Below are 17,765 nucleotides of genomic sequence, written 5' to 3' on the forward strand. Positions count from 1 at the left end.
CAATATCTTATTTTCCTTACCAACCCTTTCGCTTCGTCACCCACGCACCCACTACCTCACACACTATTAACAATTCACAAAATGTATTTTTCTTCTTAGATGCTGAAGAATGACATTATAGAACTACTGAGGAGTGTATGGACCTCTTATAATTGAGTATTTTAACAATAATGATAATCATATTATTATTTTTGAAAGTTACGCTGAAGTTCAACACACTGTGTTGGTCCTGTGTGTGGCTCAGTCGCTTGCAACTCCAAGGGTGGTGGGTTTGATTCCCGCTGAAGCCACCCATCGGTAAAAATGGATGCATGCATGACTGTGATTCGTTTAGGATTAAAGCGTCTGCTAAATGGCATATATTACCATATTTTATATTACACCTACCCTGGCCCATTTGATCAAAATTAATTTAAAAAAAAAAAGGAAACTGACCAGGGGAATATTTCTCAGTAAGGCAACAATAACACATTTATATGATCTTATATCACATTTGTTCAGTACATCTCAACAAAAAAAAAAAAAACATTCGCCAGCAATAGAGGAAACAAATAATTCAACAAATAAATAAACTGACCACTTGACCGCCCCCCCCCCCCCCTTCCTAGCCCTGACTTTGCTGATAGCTCCTTTATTGAGGAAATGTGTCCTTACTGTGCATATGATATGCGATTGTCCCACCTAGCTATCTTAACATGAATGCACTAACTAACTGTAGGTTGCTCTGGATAAGAGCTTCTGCTAAATTACTCAAACGTAACATTTAAATGTAAAACAATGACAAAGATATGTTTTTTTTTTTTAAACACATTTACAAAATGATAGTTTTAGAGGGCTAATAATGAAATAAAATGTTCAGGTTTTCATGACCATTGTGAAGACTTCAGTAGCCCTGTGAGAACACAGAGAGCACAGCACAATTCCAGACAGAAATGTTCACGATTCTCAACTTGAATTTGAAACCACCACCATCAGACCAGTGAACACCACAAAACATTATAAACAACTTGAGAAAAAAAAAGTTCTGCTTCATAAAAAGACAAACCTCTCCAACATTTAACCATAGGAGTCAAAAACCTGACCAAGACAATATAACACATGATATTCCATTTGTGATATTACAGCACAGTTAACAAAAGACAAATATCATTCTTAACACGACAAAACCAACTAAAGTACTATTACGATAGTCTCTCTGGGCAGCCTTAGCTGATGTTTGGAAATGGTTGCAATATGGTTTTATTCAAAGTACTCCCATTGAAGATTATGCATACTTTCATGTTTATGAGTTGATTTTGCGGCAAAGGGCACATTATTGTTGCATACTTATATAGGACAATGTTAGGGTGTGTGAGTGTGAAGACGTGTGTGTTAGTGTGCGTGTGTGTTAGGAAGGTGTTGCCAAAGCAGAGAAGTAACATTTTATTACGTTTTCCCACAGAATCCTTCTCCATCCACGTGGGTAAAACAAGCCTTCACATGCAGATTGGGCCACAAGGGTTACACAATGCCGTAGAAGCTTCATAGAGCTTCCTGGAGCGTCGCAAAGCATCACGGCTTCTGTCTGTAGTCTTCAATCCTCTCAACGTGATTCGCTGACATTGGAGACTCCACTCAACTTACTGTTGAGAAAAAGAAAGAGACATTTGAGAGAGAGGGCGAGTTAGAGTCAGGGTATGAGTGAAGGAAACTTCTCTGTAGGGGTATGGACGAAGTGCACACTTACTGTCTCGCTCTCCCCGTCAGAGCCAGGTCTGGACTCTGAGCCGTAGTGCAGAGGAGAGTACACCCAGCTCCTGTCCTCCTGATTCTGTTGTTACACCACCCAACCAGCAGGGGCAGCAGACACACAGGTCAGCATTCGCAGAAACCGGAGGAAGAGAGAGAAAAGTACATTTAGGGAGGAAGACCTTCCACAAGTCCTAAATAGGTATTCTAGCCCCATGTTGGGTGTTAATTGTTAATTGTTTTGCCATTTTGCCTCACACTTGTCCGATCCTTTCCGATCTAAGTTACACAAAGTGCCTAAGGGGCCATGTTAGGGGGTGATTTGAGATGGGTTCTAGAAGCTCAGAATCAGGGGAAGGAAGCCGACACCAGTCTATACCACTTGACATTACACTACGACGGACTATGGCTTGTGCAACCAGCAGCCGTGACTTACATTGCAGCTAGAGCTTGAGTTGAGCTTCTTACGACCCAGAATTGGGGAGTACACCCAATACCTCCCATCAGCATACTGATAATACACAAAACACGTGCATACACAAAGACACACAGACACACACACATGCACACACGGGTAAGGACAGGGGGGTAGGTGAAGAGAAATGGAAAAGGAAGTAAGAGAAAAAGAGGGAGAATGGAGAGAGCAAGAGAGACAGAGACACAGAGAGAGAGAGAGAGATGGACAGAAGGATGTTGTGACAACATGGGTGGGGTGGGACAGTGAAGAGAGAGAGGAAAAAGAGTGAAAATGTGGAGGAGAATGGAATAATACATATTCAAAATGGATGACGAAAGAACATCATGTTGAATGAACCACCAGGCCAGATTGCTGTTGACAACCCATCATGATATGACTGGGGGATTATAAGAAGGAATCACATGACTGGATTAATATGGATCAGCCAGGCATGAGCAACACACAAGCCAACATGCAATCCACACGACACAACACAAGAGAGACTTTTAGCACTGCATACTGTTCTCTCTCCCAGTTGCTATTTCAGCGGAATGTTTGTTATCAGGCATGTGGTGTCTCAGGGTTCAATCCAACCTCTTTATTGCAGGGAGAGTAACCGACATTGCCACATGCTTTCAAGCCACACTTTGTGATTAATGATCAATGACAGCAAACTACACAAACCCTCACCCTCATAGATCAACCACGCTGTCCTTACTGCCCGACTGTAAGAAATCCAAAACCCCAGTAAACCACAAGAGCTTCAGAGCTACATTCACACGCTGAAGACTGTTACACACATGCGCGCACACCCACGACTTACAAAGTAGATGTCTGAGACTGGCACCTCCCCCTCCAGTGAGTTGTGGCTGACGGACGAGGTGACAGACAGATGATTGGACGAAAAGCGTTCTGCTGTCACCTGGGGACTCGGAGGGAGAGAGGAGGGAGGGGTGCTTGGAAGGAGGGGGGAAGAATGGGGGGAGGAGGAGGGAAGGGTGGAGGCGGGAGTGGTGAAAGAGGGCGAGTTGGAGGCTGGAGGGACTGCAGAGGGTGGAAGGGTGGAGGCGATGTGAGCTGATGATTGATTGGTGGAGAAAGGACGAGTGGAAGAAGAAGGGAGAGTGGAGTTAGAGTGAGGGTGAGGGGCAGAGGAGGAAGGGACTGAGGGAGGAAGGGAGCGAGGGAGAGTGGAGGCTGGTGGGACTGAGCAGGGAGTAGTGGAGGATGGAGGGGCGGAGGAGGGAGGAGGGGTTGAAGGAGGTGTAGAGGTGGGGGAAGCAGCTGTGGTCTGTGTGATGACTTCCTCCTCTGTTGCTTTAGAGTCCTGAAGGTCCTCTGGAACCACACTGTGACAGAGATAGAAACATTGCTGTCAGACAGTTGATAACATACGTGTGTGTGTGTGTGTGTGTGTGTGCGTTCTTGTGTGTGTGTACCTGGTTGTAGGTTCCCTCTTCACCTCTACAGCTACAGTGATGGTCTGCTCGTGCACCGCCACTACTTCCTGCTGTGGCCTGAAACTACATGGGACAGCACAGGAAGTGACATCGGACCATCGATTAGAGTCAGAATGGTCAGATGAGAAGAGATGTGTTAGATTGAAAGGGTATGAAATAAGACTGCTTACCTCCCCTCACGGTCCCGTGGAGAGTGGGTTGGCCTCCTGTGGGGTAGAACAAGGACAGGTGAGTGTGTATCTGTAGGAGCGTGTGTGTGTTAGAGAAAAATATATACTTTTTTAGGGCCGATGATGATACCAATATTTTAGGCCAATATAATAAAATGTGAACATTTTGATGACAACATTTCCCAGAGACAGCCATGTATGCATTAATGCATCCATTTTAAAATCCAACAGCTAGCTAACACTACATAATCTTTGCTAACAGGTCACATAGCCATCTGCTTAGCTAGCTTATTGCATGAATGTCCGGGCACCTCGACACAAGCATTATTATTCGTGAATTAGTGAATTAACTCAACTAATTCATTCAAGTTTGCAGACAACACAACAGTGGCATGATTACCAACAATGACGAGACAGCCTACAGGGAGGAGGTGAGGGCCCTGGCGGAGTGGTGCCAGGAAAATAACCTCCCCAACAAAATGAAGGAGCTGATCGTGGACTTCAGGAGACAGCAGAGAGAGCACGACAACATCCACATTGATAGCTTCAATATATCCACATAATTTTCCTACCTCATGATGCCATCTATTTTGTGAAGTGCACCAGTCAAATACATCTGCAGCAAAGCACCCCCACAACATGATGCTGCCACACCCGTGCTTCACGGTTGGGGGGGGGGGGGTGTTCTTCGGCTTGCAAGCCTCCCTCTTTTTCTCCAAACATAACGATGGTCATCATGGCCAAACAGTTCTATTTTTGTTTCATCAGACCAGAGGACATTCCTACAAAAAGTACGATATTTGTCCCCATGTGCAGTTGCAAACCATAGTCTGGCTTTTTTATGGCGGTTTTGGAGCAGTGGCTTCTTCCTTGCTGAGCGGGGACTCGATACAGGACTCGTTTTACTGTGGATATAGATACTTTTGTACCTGTTTCCTCCAGCATCTTCACAAGGTCCTTTGCTGTTGTTCAGGGATAGATTTGCACGTTTTGCACCAAAGTACGTTCATCTCTAGGAGATTGGTCCCATTGTGTTTATACTTGCAAACTATTGTTTGTACAGATGAACGTGGTACCGTCAGGCATTTGGAAATTGCTCCCAAAGATGAACCAGACTTGTAGAGGTCTACAAATTTCTTTTGATTTTCCCATGATGTCTAGCAAAGAGGCACTGAGTTTGAAGGTAGGCCTTGAAATACATCCACAGGTACACCTCCAATTGACTCAAATGATGTCAATTAGCCTAACAGAAGCTTCTAAAGCCATGACATAATTTTCTGGAATTTTCCAAGCTGTTTAAAGGTGCAGTCAATTTAGTGTATGTAAACTTCTGACACACTGGAATTGTGATACCGTGAATTATAAATTAAATAATAAGTCTGTAAACAATTGTTGGAAAAATTACTTGTGTCATGCACAAAGTAGATGTCCAAACCAACTTGCCAAAACTATAGTTAGTTAACAAGACATTTGTGGAGTGGTTGAAAAACGAGTTTTAATGACTCCAACCGAAGTGTATGTAAACTTCCGACTTCAACTGTAGGTGTATGCAACCAATAAAACACATTTCGATTTGATTTAACATTTGCAACAGGAGTTCGATTTTGGTCACTGTGTCAATTCACTTACTTCTGAATCCTGCACCTTTCCGTTACAGAATGAGCTAGCTTGCTGTTGCTGCGGTCGTTCTCTAGTGTGTGTGTGTGTGTGTGTGTGTGTGTGTACCTGAAGCGTGGGTGTTCTGGTGTATCAAAGGGTGTGGTAGGGAGAGAGTTGTTTGAAGAGAGAGTGGTAGCGATGGATGCTGTGGTTGCATCCTCAAAAGACGGAGGAGTGTGGGGATGCTCTCTCAGACCTGAGAGGAGAGAAGAGAGAGAGAGAGAGAGAGAGAGAGAGAAATGATTGTGATAGAGTATTAGTAATCTACCACCACAGCATGACACTTCACCCAAATAGCCGTGTGGGGGAAAAAGCTATTGGTCCTCAAATGCTTGTCGGCCATTTTGGCTCAAACAGGAGAGACAGTTTCCTTAGGTCAGCCTCTGTATGGATATGGAGTGTGGTAACCGTCTTTACCGTCCTCCTCCAGCAGAGGGAAGCCACGAGCCCCTCTGAGGTGCAGGTCTTCGTTCTCCTGGTTCTCCTCTCTCTCTACGGAAAGCTGTGTTTGGACACTGTTTTTGGGTGCGGGCAGAGCCCCCCCACGCCCTCTCTTGGAGGGAGAAGACCTCAGGGCTGAAGGGGAGGGAGAGGCAAGAAAAAGAGGGTGGAGATGGACGAGAGAGAAAAGAGAAAGCAGTCAAGGAGAAAGCTCGATCAAACGATGACTCAATCTCTAAATGTAGATTGTGAGCTGAAATATCGAATAAAACGCTCGTGGCGAGGTGATGTAGTGTGTCTCCTACTCACAGCAGCTCTTTCTAAAGACAGTGGTGCTGCAGAACTTGTAGAACCTGTCTGCATAGAAACTGGGCCTGTGGACAGACACTGTGTCCTGAGAGAGATAGAGAGGGGAAACCATCTCAGCAAACAAACCATCAAACACATCTGTACAGTCGGGCATAGGGAATTATTGAAATGGGAGAGTTAGTCCATGTCACCTTTTCAAAAGTCTAGTTGGTTCTAAAATAATAACCCACTAGCCATTCTCAGAATCAGACTAATGTTCCATCCATAGGTTAGTCCTTAAAGGTTTAAGGACACTTTGTCTGTCTATATGCTGTTGACTGTCTGTGTTGAATTATGCAGCTGTGTGTAGAGCAGCTCGTCACCGGGCCTGTGTAAGCTGGAGGACTGGACTGCAGGTTGGCATTTGTTGTCATAAATCTTGCCCTGGAGGCACCTCTGTAGAGTAGTCACCAGCTGGCACAGGCACAATGTCATAAAATCTGTTTTTAAACCTAACCCTAACCTTAACCACACTGCTAACCCTAATGCCTTAAATGAAGAAAAGAAAAGCTCATTTTTGTTTTTATGATTTTTTTTCTCTTGATATAGACAATTTTGACTTTGCAGCTGGCCCATCTAACAGAAATCGCTCAGTTCTGCCTCCAAGGTAAGACTCATGACAATAAACGGCAACCTGCAACTGGACTCACCCCGTCACTGATCAGAGACTTCCACGAGTGCTCCAGTTTCTTGATTAGCCTGCAGGGCAAGAAAAAATAACTCAGTAATTCATACATCATTAAATTAGTACTGGTCCTTTTGATTAGCAGGATATCAGTAGTAACTCAATGAGTGATTTGGTGAAATTGACCTGTAGGACTGCAGGATGTCGATAATTCCAATAAAGAGGAGGAGACGCTCTCCTTTACCATCCACAGCAGGAATACCACCCATCCTGGAGAGAAAGAGAGAGAGAGAGAGAGAGAGAGAGAGAGAGAGAGAGAGAGAATCTCATTTAGTGGGAGAGGTGTGTGTGTACATGCATGCCTGTGTGTGTCAGCTCGGTAACTCACGTAGCATCGTGGTCTAATGTGTCTCTACAAGCCTTCCCTCCCTGTATAGACTCCATGGCAGTAGAGTAGAGGGCTCTCTGGGCCTGAGGCTTCTTTTCATCGCCCCCTGCTGGTGAGCCCTGGGACTCTCTCACAGCCAGGCCCAGGTTATGGACCCCCAGCAGTAGACTGTAGTCCATGATCTTAAAGCTCTCGAGCACCTGGAGTACCACAGACAGACACTGAAGGTTAGAATGAATGATCGGAGGATCGACCAGACAGCACAGACACACAGGTCATAATGGCTTTCATCCTCCCCTTCCTTCCACGTCTAATCTCTCCTCCTCTCTAGGCCAGTTTCTCTTTTGGGTTTCCCCCTGTAAGCCCATCCTAAACCACCCTCCTCTCCTTCCCCTCTCCTCCCTCCCCTCCTCCTCCCCTCCTCCCTCTCTCACCAGACAGGGAGGGTCTTGACCAAAGCTCTGCATGTATTATCCCCCCCCCCACCCTCTCCTCATATCCCTGCTCCTCATCCTCTCCTCCCTCTCTCACCAGACAGTCTCTCTGTAGGGTCTTTAGCAGGGCGCTGTATGTATCCTGATCCAGGGTCAGTCCTTCCGGTACATCTGCTATAAAGTCCAGATCTTTAAAGGTGGGATTCGATTTCTCCCTCTCTTTCTTCGACGCACGGCGTTTATACGTGGAGCCCTTCAGGTCAAACTTGAGGTGCATGCGTACGGCGCGCGGTAACACATTGTTCATGACCACGATACGGATGTTTTTACCCCCAGACTGGACGCAGTAGAGACCAAAGAACTTAGGAAGCAGGGTCCTCGGGTTCTGATTCAGATTCTAGAGAGAGGAGGAGAGGAAGATGGGAGAAGAGGAAGGAGGAGAGTGAGAAAAGTATAATTCTGTGCCTATTGAAGTGTTCTTTACATGCAACAATGGGAAACGATATGGTGCCATCATATTGAGTATATAAGAATATTTTGAAGATAAATAGACAACGCTGAGGAGGAGAGGACGAGAGGACTAGAGTTAACGATCAATAGGAGTTGGTTTTCAGTTCAACATCTGTTTAGAATCTGTGGAATGTCACTCCTGAACTCAGAGCTACGTGTGCCATGTTTTCATTGGTCTGTATATTGAGTCGGGAGCAGGATACTTGTTATTTGGCCATTGGCCTGGGTCAACCCCAGGCTAGGGTGGGGGGTTATAAATGGCATCCGGGGAGAAAAGCTGAGGACAGGGGAGACTGAACATCTGCCTCCCAGCATAACATCTTGATTTTGTCTTTCTCAAATAAAACTATTTTTCTCCCCGTGATTTGCTTTGGAGTTTGTGTTATTGAAGAATAACATCAATTGCTAACAAGTAGGACATAAAATAAATTACTAACAATCCAGTGGACTTTAGACGTGTCAGTCCGACTAGTTAAATATCTCCCCTTAAAACATTTGTAGAACTAATAAATGCCCGGGAAATGAATGTTCCTTGAGCCTTACATTGATAGAAAAACATAAACACTGTACAAAAGCCTTATTGAATAACTTGCTATACGCTATGAAAACGTTATTATAATAACATTAAGAAGGCATGCCTTTGCAGATGCTGCCTGCAGTGACCCTAACTCCTGGCTCCTGTCCAAGACACCTGACAGACGTGAGTCGGTTGGACTTAAAACCTCTGGCTGCGTGTCTACTAAGGCGCGTGGCGTTTCTTAGTGATGTGCTTAGCCCACGGCAGTCCCTCCTGGTGTCATAGCTGAACATCGGTTAACCCCGGGGGCTAAGATGTGACCAACGCACGCGCACACACACGTTCATTGGAATGAAGGAGGGGCTTGTGACATACGGACCATGTAGTATCCCGGAAGTAGTTTCTGCAGAAACTCCGCCTCCTTGGCATTGACTGTTTTGATGATGAACTCGTCGTCCCTGGTTACGTAGAATATGGAGCCGCTGGCACCGGGATTGGACAGCTCGATTAGGGGCTCATTACATAGAGAGTACTGAAGAGAAAGCACAGATATACACACAGGATACATCAGTGGGCCGTAGAGATACCATATAAAATGGCACCAACACTGGAGAGGTTCACATAGGGCACTTTGTAGGGTGCTTTAGATGGTCCTTCATGAGACACTTTATAGGGTTTCTACAGCTCCCTGAAGTGGAGTCTGGAAGGCCAGATAAACACAGGGGCTTGAACAGGCTTAAGGGGAGAGATTGAAGATCCTCTGTCTCTACACACTGAGGAGAATTACATACCCCCGCACTCTCTCTTTTTCTGAGAACAACTACGAATGTGGCGGAATGGATTCCTCATGCTGGATTAATACAGTGAGTCAAATATGATATTTTCCTGCCATTGTAAAACCATGCATGTACATAGAAACGCATAGAAACAGACACTCCAACTTTGCTTCTGAGCTGGCCTAGACTATAACGGAGTGTCTACTGTTATCAGCTTGGAGCTTTACAAAGAAAGTCTTAGTACTCTAATCTCCATCTGGTGCAGGTAGTGTGAGGTTATTGGAGTGACTGGGTGTGTGCACGTGTGCATGTGCACGTCTTTACAGGATGTGTGTCAGGGTGTGTGTGTGTCCCCGCCTGTGTGTTAATCAATCGGTGCATATCTCTCCTGCACCTTCACTGACTGGCCTAGTTAAAGAAAGGTCAAATTACATATGCATTCCAGTGTGTGTGTGGCCAGCGACATATACTTCCTTGAAAAATCCAAATGATGTCATGTTGTGCAAATAATCACCTGATGTAGGATACTACATTTAACCTAGATATTAACAAGACTATCTGTAGTGTTTTCACTAAGGTTCCTGTCTCTCACCAGGTAGTCATCGGGTCGGATCCCAAACAGCTCTCTGAAGTAGCGGAAGGCCACTGGGGCGTAGGTCTTAAACCTGAAGTCTGGGTAGTGATGTGCAGGAGTCAGGTTACTGCCCTCACTGGTGAGAAGAGGGAGAGAATATGGGGTTGGTAGCCAGAAAGAGAGAAAGACAGGAGAGAGAACGGGGCATCGTACTAGAGAGCACTTCACATTGGAGGTGTTTTAAGTGTCTATGCACACACACACACACACACAAACAACCCCCCCCCCCCCCCCCCATCCCCATTTACAAACACATCTGCATCCATACACAATCAGAAACACACCTGGGGAAGAAAATGCTCTCCACCACATAGAAGTCCTGCATGAGGACATCTCTCTCTGGCTTGGAGCTCAGGTTGCCCACCGTGTAGCCGATGCCCAGCTGGATGGCACCTTTCAGGGCAGAGGACGTGGTCTGTAGGGCACAGGCAGTCCGGTTACAAACCCCAAGTCACTTAAATAGAGCCATGAAAACGAACATGAGGGAGGAAGAGGATGAAAGGAGGACAAGTGAGATAGGAGAAGTAAAATAAGTGCAGAAAGGTCAGGGGAGAGGAAGAAAACAGAGAGGTAAGACAAGAAGAGAGGGAAAACAGGTATAAAACGAAGGAGAGGGCAGAAAGGTCAGGGGAGAGGAAGAAAACAGAGAGGTAAGACAAGAAGAGAGGGAAAACAGGTATAAAACGAAGGAGAGGGCAGAAAGGTCAGGGGAGAGGAAGAAAACAGAGAGGTAAGACAAGGAGAGAGGGAAAACAGATATAAAATGAAGGAGAGGGCAGAAAGGTCAGGGGAGAGGAAGAAAACAGAGAGGTAAGACAAGAAGAGAGGGAAAACAGGTATAAAACGAAGGAGAGGGCAGAAAGGTCAGGGGAGAGGAAGAAAACAGAGAGGTAAGACAAGAAGAGAGGGAAAACAGGTATAAAACGAAGGAGAGGGCAGAAAGGTCAGGGGAGAGGAAGAAAACAGAGAGGTAAGACAAGAAGAGAGGGAAAGCAGGTATAAAACGAAGGAGAGGGCAGAAAGGGAAGGGAAGCAGAATGGGAAGACGAGGGAGGGAGGAAAGAAAGGGATGCAGAAGAGGAAAGGAGTAGTGTACCTTCTTGTAGGTGGTCTCTCCAGAGGCGTCTACTCTCCTGTGGCCAATCTTCTTCTCCTGACCTGGGCCTAGACCCTGAGCTGTGGGGGACGGCATCTGAGAAGAGAAAAGGGGGGACGAGTTTTATTTGTGGGTTACTTGCACTGCAGTGCACGCTTTACTGCATAAAACTATGTAATTTTAGGTGTATGTAGTATGTGTGTGTATGTAGTATGTGTGTGTGTGTGTGTGTGTGTGTGTGTGTGTGTGTGTGTGTGTGTGTGTATGTGTGTGTGTGTGTGTGTGTGTGTGTGTGTGTGTGTGTGTGTAACTAGCCCTCACCTCGCTTGTTATTGTAGCCCTCCTAGGACCAGCGTCTTCTGTTGAAGAACAGAGAAGACAGCAGGAGAGAACATCAATGCATGACTTAGGCCTAAGTGTGAGACACATGCAGGAACTAGGGAAAAGGGTTCCAGGGCAAAGTATGCACTTGTTATTGCCAGCAGTGTACTAAAAGACTGAAACCAAAGCTACACACATCAGTGTTCATGCACTGTATCTACACGACTATTGAAAGGTGTATTCCCTCTGGAAAGTATCAGTGGCGTAGTGAAGATGGCCCAACCGGAGCTTGTCTACCATCACCATCTTGGACACCATCCACGACACATACTGACATTACTGACACACACACACACACACACACACACACACACACACACGGACCTATCCATCAAATGCCTTATCCTGCGCTTGGATTCTTTACACCTGGTTCTCGGCTCAAATAGCATTACAGACGTAGAAATACAATGCAGCAGAGTGTAGTTAACCAACACCGATGCCCAGGATTAAAATAACAAATTCAATCAGAATATCCACGGTAGTAGATGAAGGCTAACAGTATGGATATGTGCACAAAAGCACTGCCAGACACAACACCAGGAAACAATTCTGGTTCTACATATATTCATATCTTTAACACCCTGAGTATGCGTAAACGTTTTGAATGTCTCACCCAACTCTTTGTCACTCGAGCCTGAACGTGCAACACTACTCCAGTTATAGCCACCAAAAACACACCAAAATACCAAAACACCCCAAAACTCAGACCTGACGGTAGTTTCTATCTGCATTTAATGTAGATATAATCTATTTCTAGAGCAGATCTGTCCTGGGAAGGTGACTCTTTAGGATCGACAGGCTCTCTAATCTGAACTCCCTGTCATTGGTTGACACCACCACCGTCTCCCAGGAGACCGGATGCCCTGAGCAGTGAGCAGCCAATCAGAGTGCAGGATTAAGAGGGGTGCCAGCCGCCGGAACAACCAGCGCCAGGAAGTTGGCCCGCGAAAAGAAAGAGAGAGACTTACAGATGAGTGAGAGAGAAGGACAGATAGACACACACACCAGAGACAAAACAATGGGACACACTAGAGCCGACCCAATCTCGTTAGTCATCGACCTAAAGGTCTAGCAATGACACTGGGCTAATGACCATCAGACAACAGATCAGCTTCTGGAAGGTTGTCTTGCTAGCAGGGTCTCTTTGGCAGGAGTTTGCCAGTCACGCAGAGTTCTAATTACTAATTATATATGCAGAACATTTACAAAGATAGAACACACAGACTCGAACCCAGACGGAACGCTCAGATAGACAAAACACTCAACAGACAGAACACTGAGATAGAAAGAACACTCGGACCCGAAACGTGTACGGAACACTGAGATAGAAAGAACACTCGTACCCGAAACGTGTACGGAACACTGAGATAGAAAGAACACTCGGACCCGAAACGTGTACGGAACACTGAGGGGGAAAAAACACTCAGGACGGAACACTCAGACAGACATAACTCTCAGAACAATCCCGAGACAGAAAACGGAGAAAGAGCACACAGACGGAACAGACGGAAAGACGGAACGCTCAGATGGAGGAGCACTCGGATGGAACGCAAACAGAATTGAACACTCAAACAAAACCTTCAGAATCGAACCCTCAGGTAGTAAGGGAAATTGTGCCATAGGATTGAGGCCAGTCATAGTACGCTGTGGAGCTATCCTCAAAGGACCACTATTACTACACAGTACACTACTACTAGCCATGCTTCCAAGTCTCGTTCCTCACTCGGTTAGTCAGGAGCAAAGCGAGAAACGTGGGTCCGTGCCTAAGACACTGGCCTCCTTATACGCTCAACAGTTCATTTTGCAATATAGACTGAAAAGACAGAATGATTGGGTTTCCAGAGGCATCGACATTTCCAGGGACTGCGTTGGAATTTGTAGCCATTAGACTGTTCGGCATGTGTGGGTTTTATGGTAGGAAGAGGATTAGGCCTCTCACTGGTCAGCTCAGAAGATGGCCGACTGATGGCGTGTGTTATTGAGACGTAAACAAGAGTTGTGTAAGACTGTCTAATAGCACAACACTGCCGACTAGGGGATAGAGCTGTTACTTGCAAGCGTGCACCCACGTGCACACGATGCTGTACACACAAGTGTGCTCCCAGGCACACACACACATCCCTCATTTCCAACGTAGGAGATTTGAGACAATTTCCCTCAGGCTTGAGCAGGTGCAGTTTTGGGCTGGTGCCAACACTTAGTAAGAGAAATCAGACTGCTCAGATAGCAATGTAAACTGAGTATACAAAACCTTAAAAACACCTGCTCTTTCCATGACAGACTGACCAGGTAACTCCAGGTGAAAGCTCTGATGCCTTATTGATGTCACTTGTTAAATCCGCTTCAATCAGTGTAGATGAAGGGGAGGAGACAGGTTAAAGAAGGATATTTAAGCCTTGAGACAATTGAGACATGGATTGTGTTTGTGTGCTATTCAGAGGGTGAATGGGCAAGACAAAAGATTGAAGTGCCTTTGAACAGGGTTTGGTAGTAGGTGCGAGGCGCACCGGTTTGTGTCAAGAACTGCAACGCCTCTGGGTTTTTCACGCTCAACAGTTTCCTGTGTGTATCAAGAATGGTCCACCACCCAAAGGACATCGAACCAACTTGACACAACTGTGGGAAGCATTGGAGTCAATATGGGCCAGCATCCCTGTGGAACACTTTCAACATCTTGTAAAGTCCAAGCCCCGACGAATGGAGGTTGTTCTGAGGGCTGTTCTGAGGGCAAAGGGGTGGGATGGTTAATAGAGAGAGAAAAGAGGAGAGAAAGAGAAAAGCGACTAAAAATAGAAGGGAAATAGAAGAGAGAGGAAGAGAGGGGCTAGAGGTCTGCTGGATGAGGATTGTACCAGATGCCAGTCTCTAGCGCCATCACTAGTCTAAGTGCTGCTGATAAGCAGATTACAGCAGATAATGGTCTGCTACTCTGTGTGTGTGTGTGTGTGTGTGTGTGTGTGTGTGTGTGTGTGTGTGTGTGTGTGTGTGTGTGTGTGTGTGTGTGTGTGTGTGTGTGTGTGTGTGTGTGTGTGTGTGCGTGCGTTGGGGGAGTTGCTGCTTCTCTACAGATGGGAAACTGTAAAAATTCAATAGGGAAATGACTGCAAGAAGAGCTGCTAAGAAAACCAGTCAATTATGTTGTACAAATCAAATGTGTGTGTCAACTACGAACACAAACACCCCTGTAGCCCATTCAATTTCCATTTACTCCATGTGCAATAGGGAATCTGCCATGGTATTGAAATTCACTGTTCATTCATTCCTACTCCGTACTGTTCATTCCCTCATACTTGGTTTGACAAAGGAGGAAAGCACAAGTGTGTGTATGTGCAGTGTTCAACTCTGCTTGAACAGCTTCGCTGACAGGAAGCAAAGAAGATGGAGTACAGCTTGATGTTTTGGTTTAACATGAACCAAACCATCCACCTGTAACACATACACACACATACTGCTTCCAGTTCACCTCGGACTCTTGTCTTATCATCTATAAATAAAGGTTGCTTACATTATACTGCTGTTATTCCAGAGTAATAGCAGTGGAACTATGCAAAAGTCTATTGTGACAGAATCAAAAACTGAGTAGCTGGCCAGCGCACGTGAGAGATTTGGTTCTGGGTTCTGTAATAGACATCCTGTAACAGACTAGAATACAATGAAGGACTAAGACAGTTTTCTGTTTTTCCATTACAATTGCGCGTTCGATTACACACATATCTGGTACATGGTGTTCTTCCTATATTCAAGGATTATTGTAATATAGGCTAAACGGTGGCGCTGTTGCCTATACACTGTATATAGTCTGTTCTCCTGGTCATTCAGTGTACACAGGTAAAGCTGAGGCAGAGAGGCTCAGGGCATTTTTGTTCATTTATAATTCAACGCCATGTATTAAGTTTCTATCTGCTTCCTGGTGTTTCATCTTTAATTGTAACACTTTTATGTGACAAAGACATTGGCCTAGTTTGATCTCTAAAGGGAAAAGGGGGAATACCTAGTCAGTTGTACTACTGAATGCATCCAACTGAAATGTGTCTTCCGGGGTGAGGCGGGCTGCCTTAATCGACATCCCACGATTAAATAAGATAGTGGAGATGACGATCAAAGAATCATATAGATAGTCTGTTACACAGACAGACAGACAGACAGACAAGACAAGACAGACAGACAGACACTCTCTCCCTCTCTGCAAATCACAAACTTATACAATCATGAGCTTGACGGTGGAGGCCCGATTCCCTCTCCTTTTGATAGAAATTGACCATGATCTGATGCCACAGACTGGCAGACATGACCTTTAATTGGGTTCCGAACTAGACAGTTTGTCTTGACCTGTTTCACATAGTCAGGCCCTGGACATTGCCTGCCAACTAATGCATGCTGTACATTTCAATCAGGACTAGGTCAGCTTCTGAATGCTCAATGTCTGCATTAATTAATTAGGCTTTTGCTTTTGGTGGTTGCTGGCAGCTTGTCCTTGTCTTTAGAAATAGCAGGATGACCATCTTGGTTAGTTATAAGCCTATTACCATAAATCATTTCTTAGGCCTGGAAACTGACAGATAATTTAGTCTACTGAGACAAACCATAATTGACAGCTGGACCAAAACCTGAATGAACCCTTATACTCCCCGTCGAACGTTGCCAGCGCTCTCCTGACAGTTTAGCTCATCTGAACAATCTCTCATGCAAATGTATTTAGTCAATTAAACTAGTGTCATAATAAAGCCCAGACATACGAACCCATGTCTCCAGAATGCAGCTTGAGAGAGAGGCCGGCCGTATCCATCTGGTCCGATCTACCCGCCCCCGATGTGGGCATGCCTGCCCCGGCCTCCCCCGCTGGCGCAGTCTCATCCATTTACAATTCCAGGATAAGCGTCTCGATATAATGTCCTTTGTTGATGCAAGGGCAAATGCGAAATGTAGCCTACAGGACACTCTGACATCACGTTGAATAGGCTAAATACGTGGCCTCATCGGCATTTCTTCAACACCACTCTTATTTTCATCGTGGTAATTGTACGCCCATGAATACAAACAATAGCCTATTGGTGTTGCCTTGTCGGATATACTACCGCTATAACCTAGGCAACTGCTCGCCTCGCTCCTTATAAACCTAGCAGCGTTGCATGACAGCGGCGGCTGCGTCATTCCCGTAGGAGATTCTGTCAGGCATGTCATTGGAGCATCCTTCTCTCTTTCTCTCTCTCTCTCTCTCTCTCTCTCTCTCTCCTCTTGCGGTTGACATGCTCATGTAGAATGACAGAAATCCAGTCTATGCGAAATCAACTCGTAATTTCATTGGGCATGTTTGTCCACTAAATGTTGTCGGGATGGGAAGCCTACTGAGGAGCAAGAAGGATTTCCGTTCCGAATTGGAAAATAAAGATACATTCTGTTACACACAGAGTAAAGATCTTGCAGCAACACTGTCATAAAATAGCTCTTTCATTATAGCACGTAGCTGTCACTATTGAGTTGTACAATAAGTGTGTTCTGTAAGGCGGCTTACAATTGCAGACCGTAAACCCACACAATGGCAGTACCTTTCAGTTTATTCTTCATTCTATCAAATGCAATACAATAAACACCTTCGGATTGTCATGCAATAACACTGGTACATAAATGTGTGTTAGACATTAATTTCAGTGCTCTGGGGGGGTGGGCAGTCATTCTCATCTTGGTTGGGGTGGGTTTTGACAAGGGGTTCAGTGTGTTAGCAGCTACATCAGTTGTGTGTGTTAGGGACGCGCATTTTTCCCTTTCAAGACGATTGGATACATGGAACGATAGTTATTGCGATGCGATTCGGTTCGATGCACTAACACGTTCACTGTCCATATTCATCTGCTGCTGATGGAGCTCGTGGGCTGGGCCTCTCTGAGGTGGAACTTCCTCCTTTTCCGCAGCAACCAGTTATCCGAGTCAATAGCATCAATGTAACACTTTTTCTTCCGTCCCTCTCCTCGCCCCTACCTATTATTTAGTATATGTAAAGACAGGATTAAATCAAGAATAGTCTGATGGGTGACTATATTAGCCTATCGCTCGTGAATTATATATTATCACTTGTGAATGATGCCCAGCTTGTTGGCAGTAAGGCAAGTCTCTTTTTTTGCGACTTTTTCAAATTATAGTCGC

At 45.4% G+C, this 17,765-nt stretch overlaps 1 protein-coding gene across 4 annotated transcripts; it reads right to left on the reverse strand.

Annotated features, from left to right (window-relative positions):
- Positions 1 to 443: 443 nt before the first annotated feature.
- LOC110508458 (phosphatidylinositol 4-phosphate 5-kinase type-1 gamma) lies at positions 444 to 16,817 on the reverse strand. Of its 4 annotated transcripts, none has more exons than XR_005040250.1 (19): positions 16,365 to 16,816; positions 11,565 to 11,602; positions 11,244 to 11,339; positions 10,432 to 10,562; positions 10,106 to 10,223; positions 9,117 to 9,269; positions 7,808 to 8,107; positions 7,277 to 7,476; positions 7,075 to 7,158; positions 6,914 to 6,962; positions 6,225 to 6,309; positions 5,892 to 6,050; positions 5,541 to 5,670; positions 3,816 to 3,851; positions 3,625 to 3,708; positions 3,009 to 3,534; positions 2,876 to 2,910; positions 1,727 to 1,810; positions 444 to 1,622 (listed from the first exon to the last, which is right to left on the reverse strand). XR_005040250.1 is itself a non-coding variant. In XM_036966725.1 (19 exons), the coding sequence occupies exons 1-19, from the start codon at positions 16,480 to 16,482 to the stop codon at positions 1,620 to 1,622; spliced, it is 2,469 nt and encodes an 822-aa protein (XP_036822620.1). In that variant the 5' UTR covers positions 16,483 to 16,817; the 3' UTR covers positions 444 to 1,619. The 4 variants fall into 4 exon arrangements, 3 of the variants coding, with proteins under 3 accessions (XP_036822620.1, XP_036822621.1, XP_036822622.1); XM_036966725.1 differs by lacking the exon at positions 2,876 to 2,910 and adding an exon at positions 2,165 to 2,239 and having other exon boundaries at positions 16,365 to 16,817; XM_036966726.1 differs by lacking the exons at positions 2,876 to 2,910; positions 16,365 to 16,816 and adding exons at positions 2,165 to 2,239; positions 12,238 to 12,370.
- Between the last annotated feature and the right edge of the window lie 948 nt (positions 16,818 to 17,765).

Source organism: Oncorhynchus mykiss, chromosome 28 (genome assembly GCF_013265735.2).
Source record: "Oncorhynchus mykiss isolate Arlee chromosome 28, USDA_OmykA_1.1, whole genome shotgun sequence".
Lineage (NCBI taxonomy): Eukaryota > Metazoa > Chordata > Actinopteri > Salmoniformes > Salmonidae > Oncorhynchus > Oncorhynchus mykiss.

Coding starts and splice junctions, on each gene's coding strand:
- LOC110508458 (XM_036966725.1), bottom strand. CDS start 16,482: ATGGATGAGACTGCGCCAGCGGGGGAGGCCGGGGCAGGCATGCCCACA. Junction 7,159..7,276: donor ACATTAGACCACGATGCTAC/GTGAGTTACCGA, acceptor CTTTCTCTCCAG/GATGGGTGGTATTCCTGCTG. Junction 1,811..2,164: donor ACTCAAGCTCTAGCTGCAAT/GTAAGTCACGGC, acceptor GTGTAACAACAG/AATCAGGAGGACAGGAGCTG.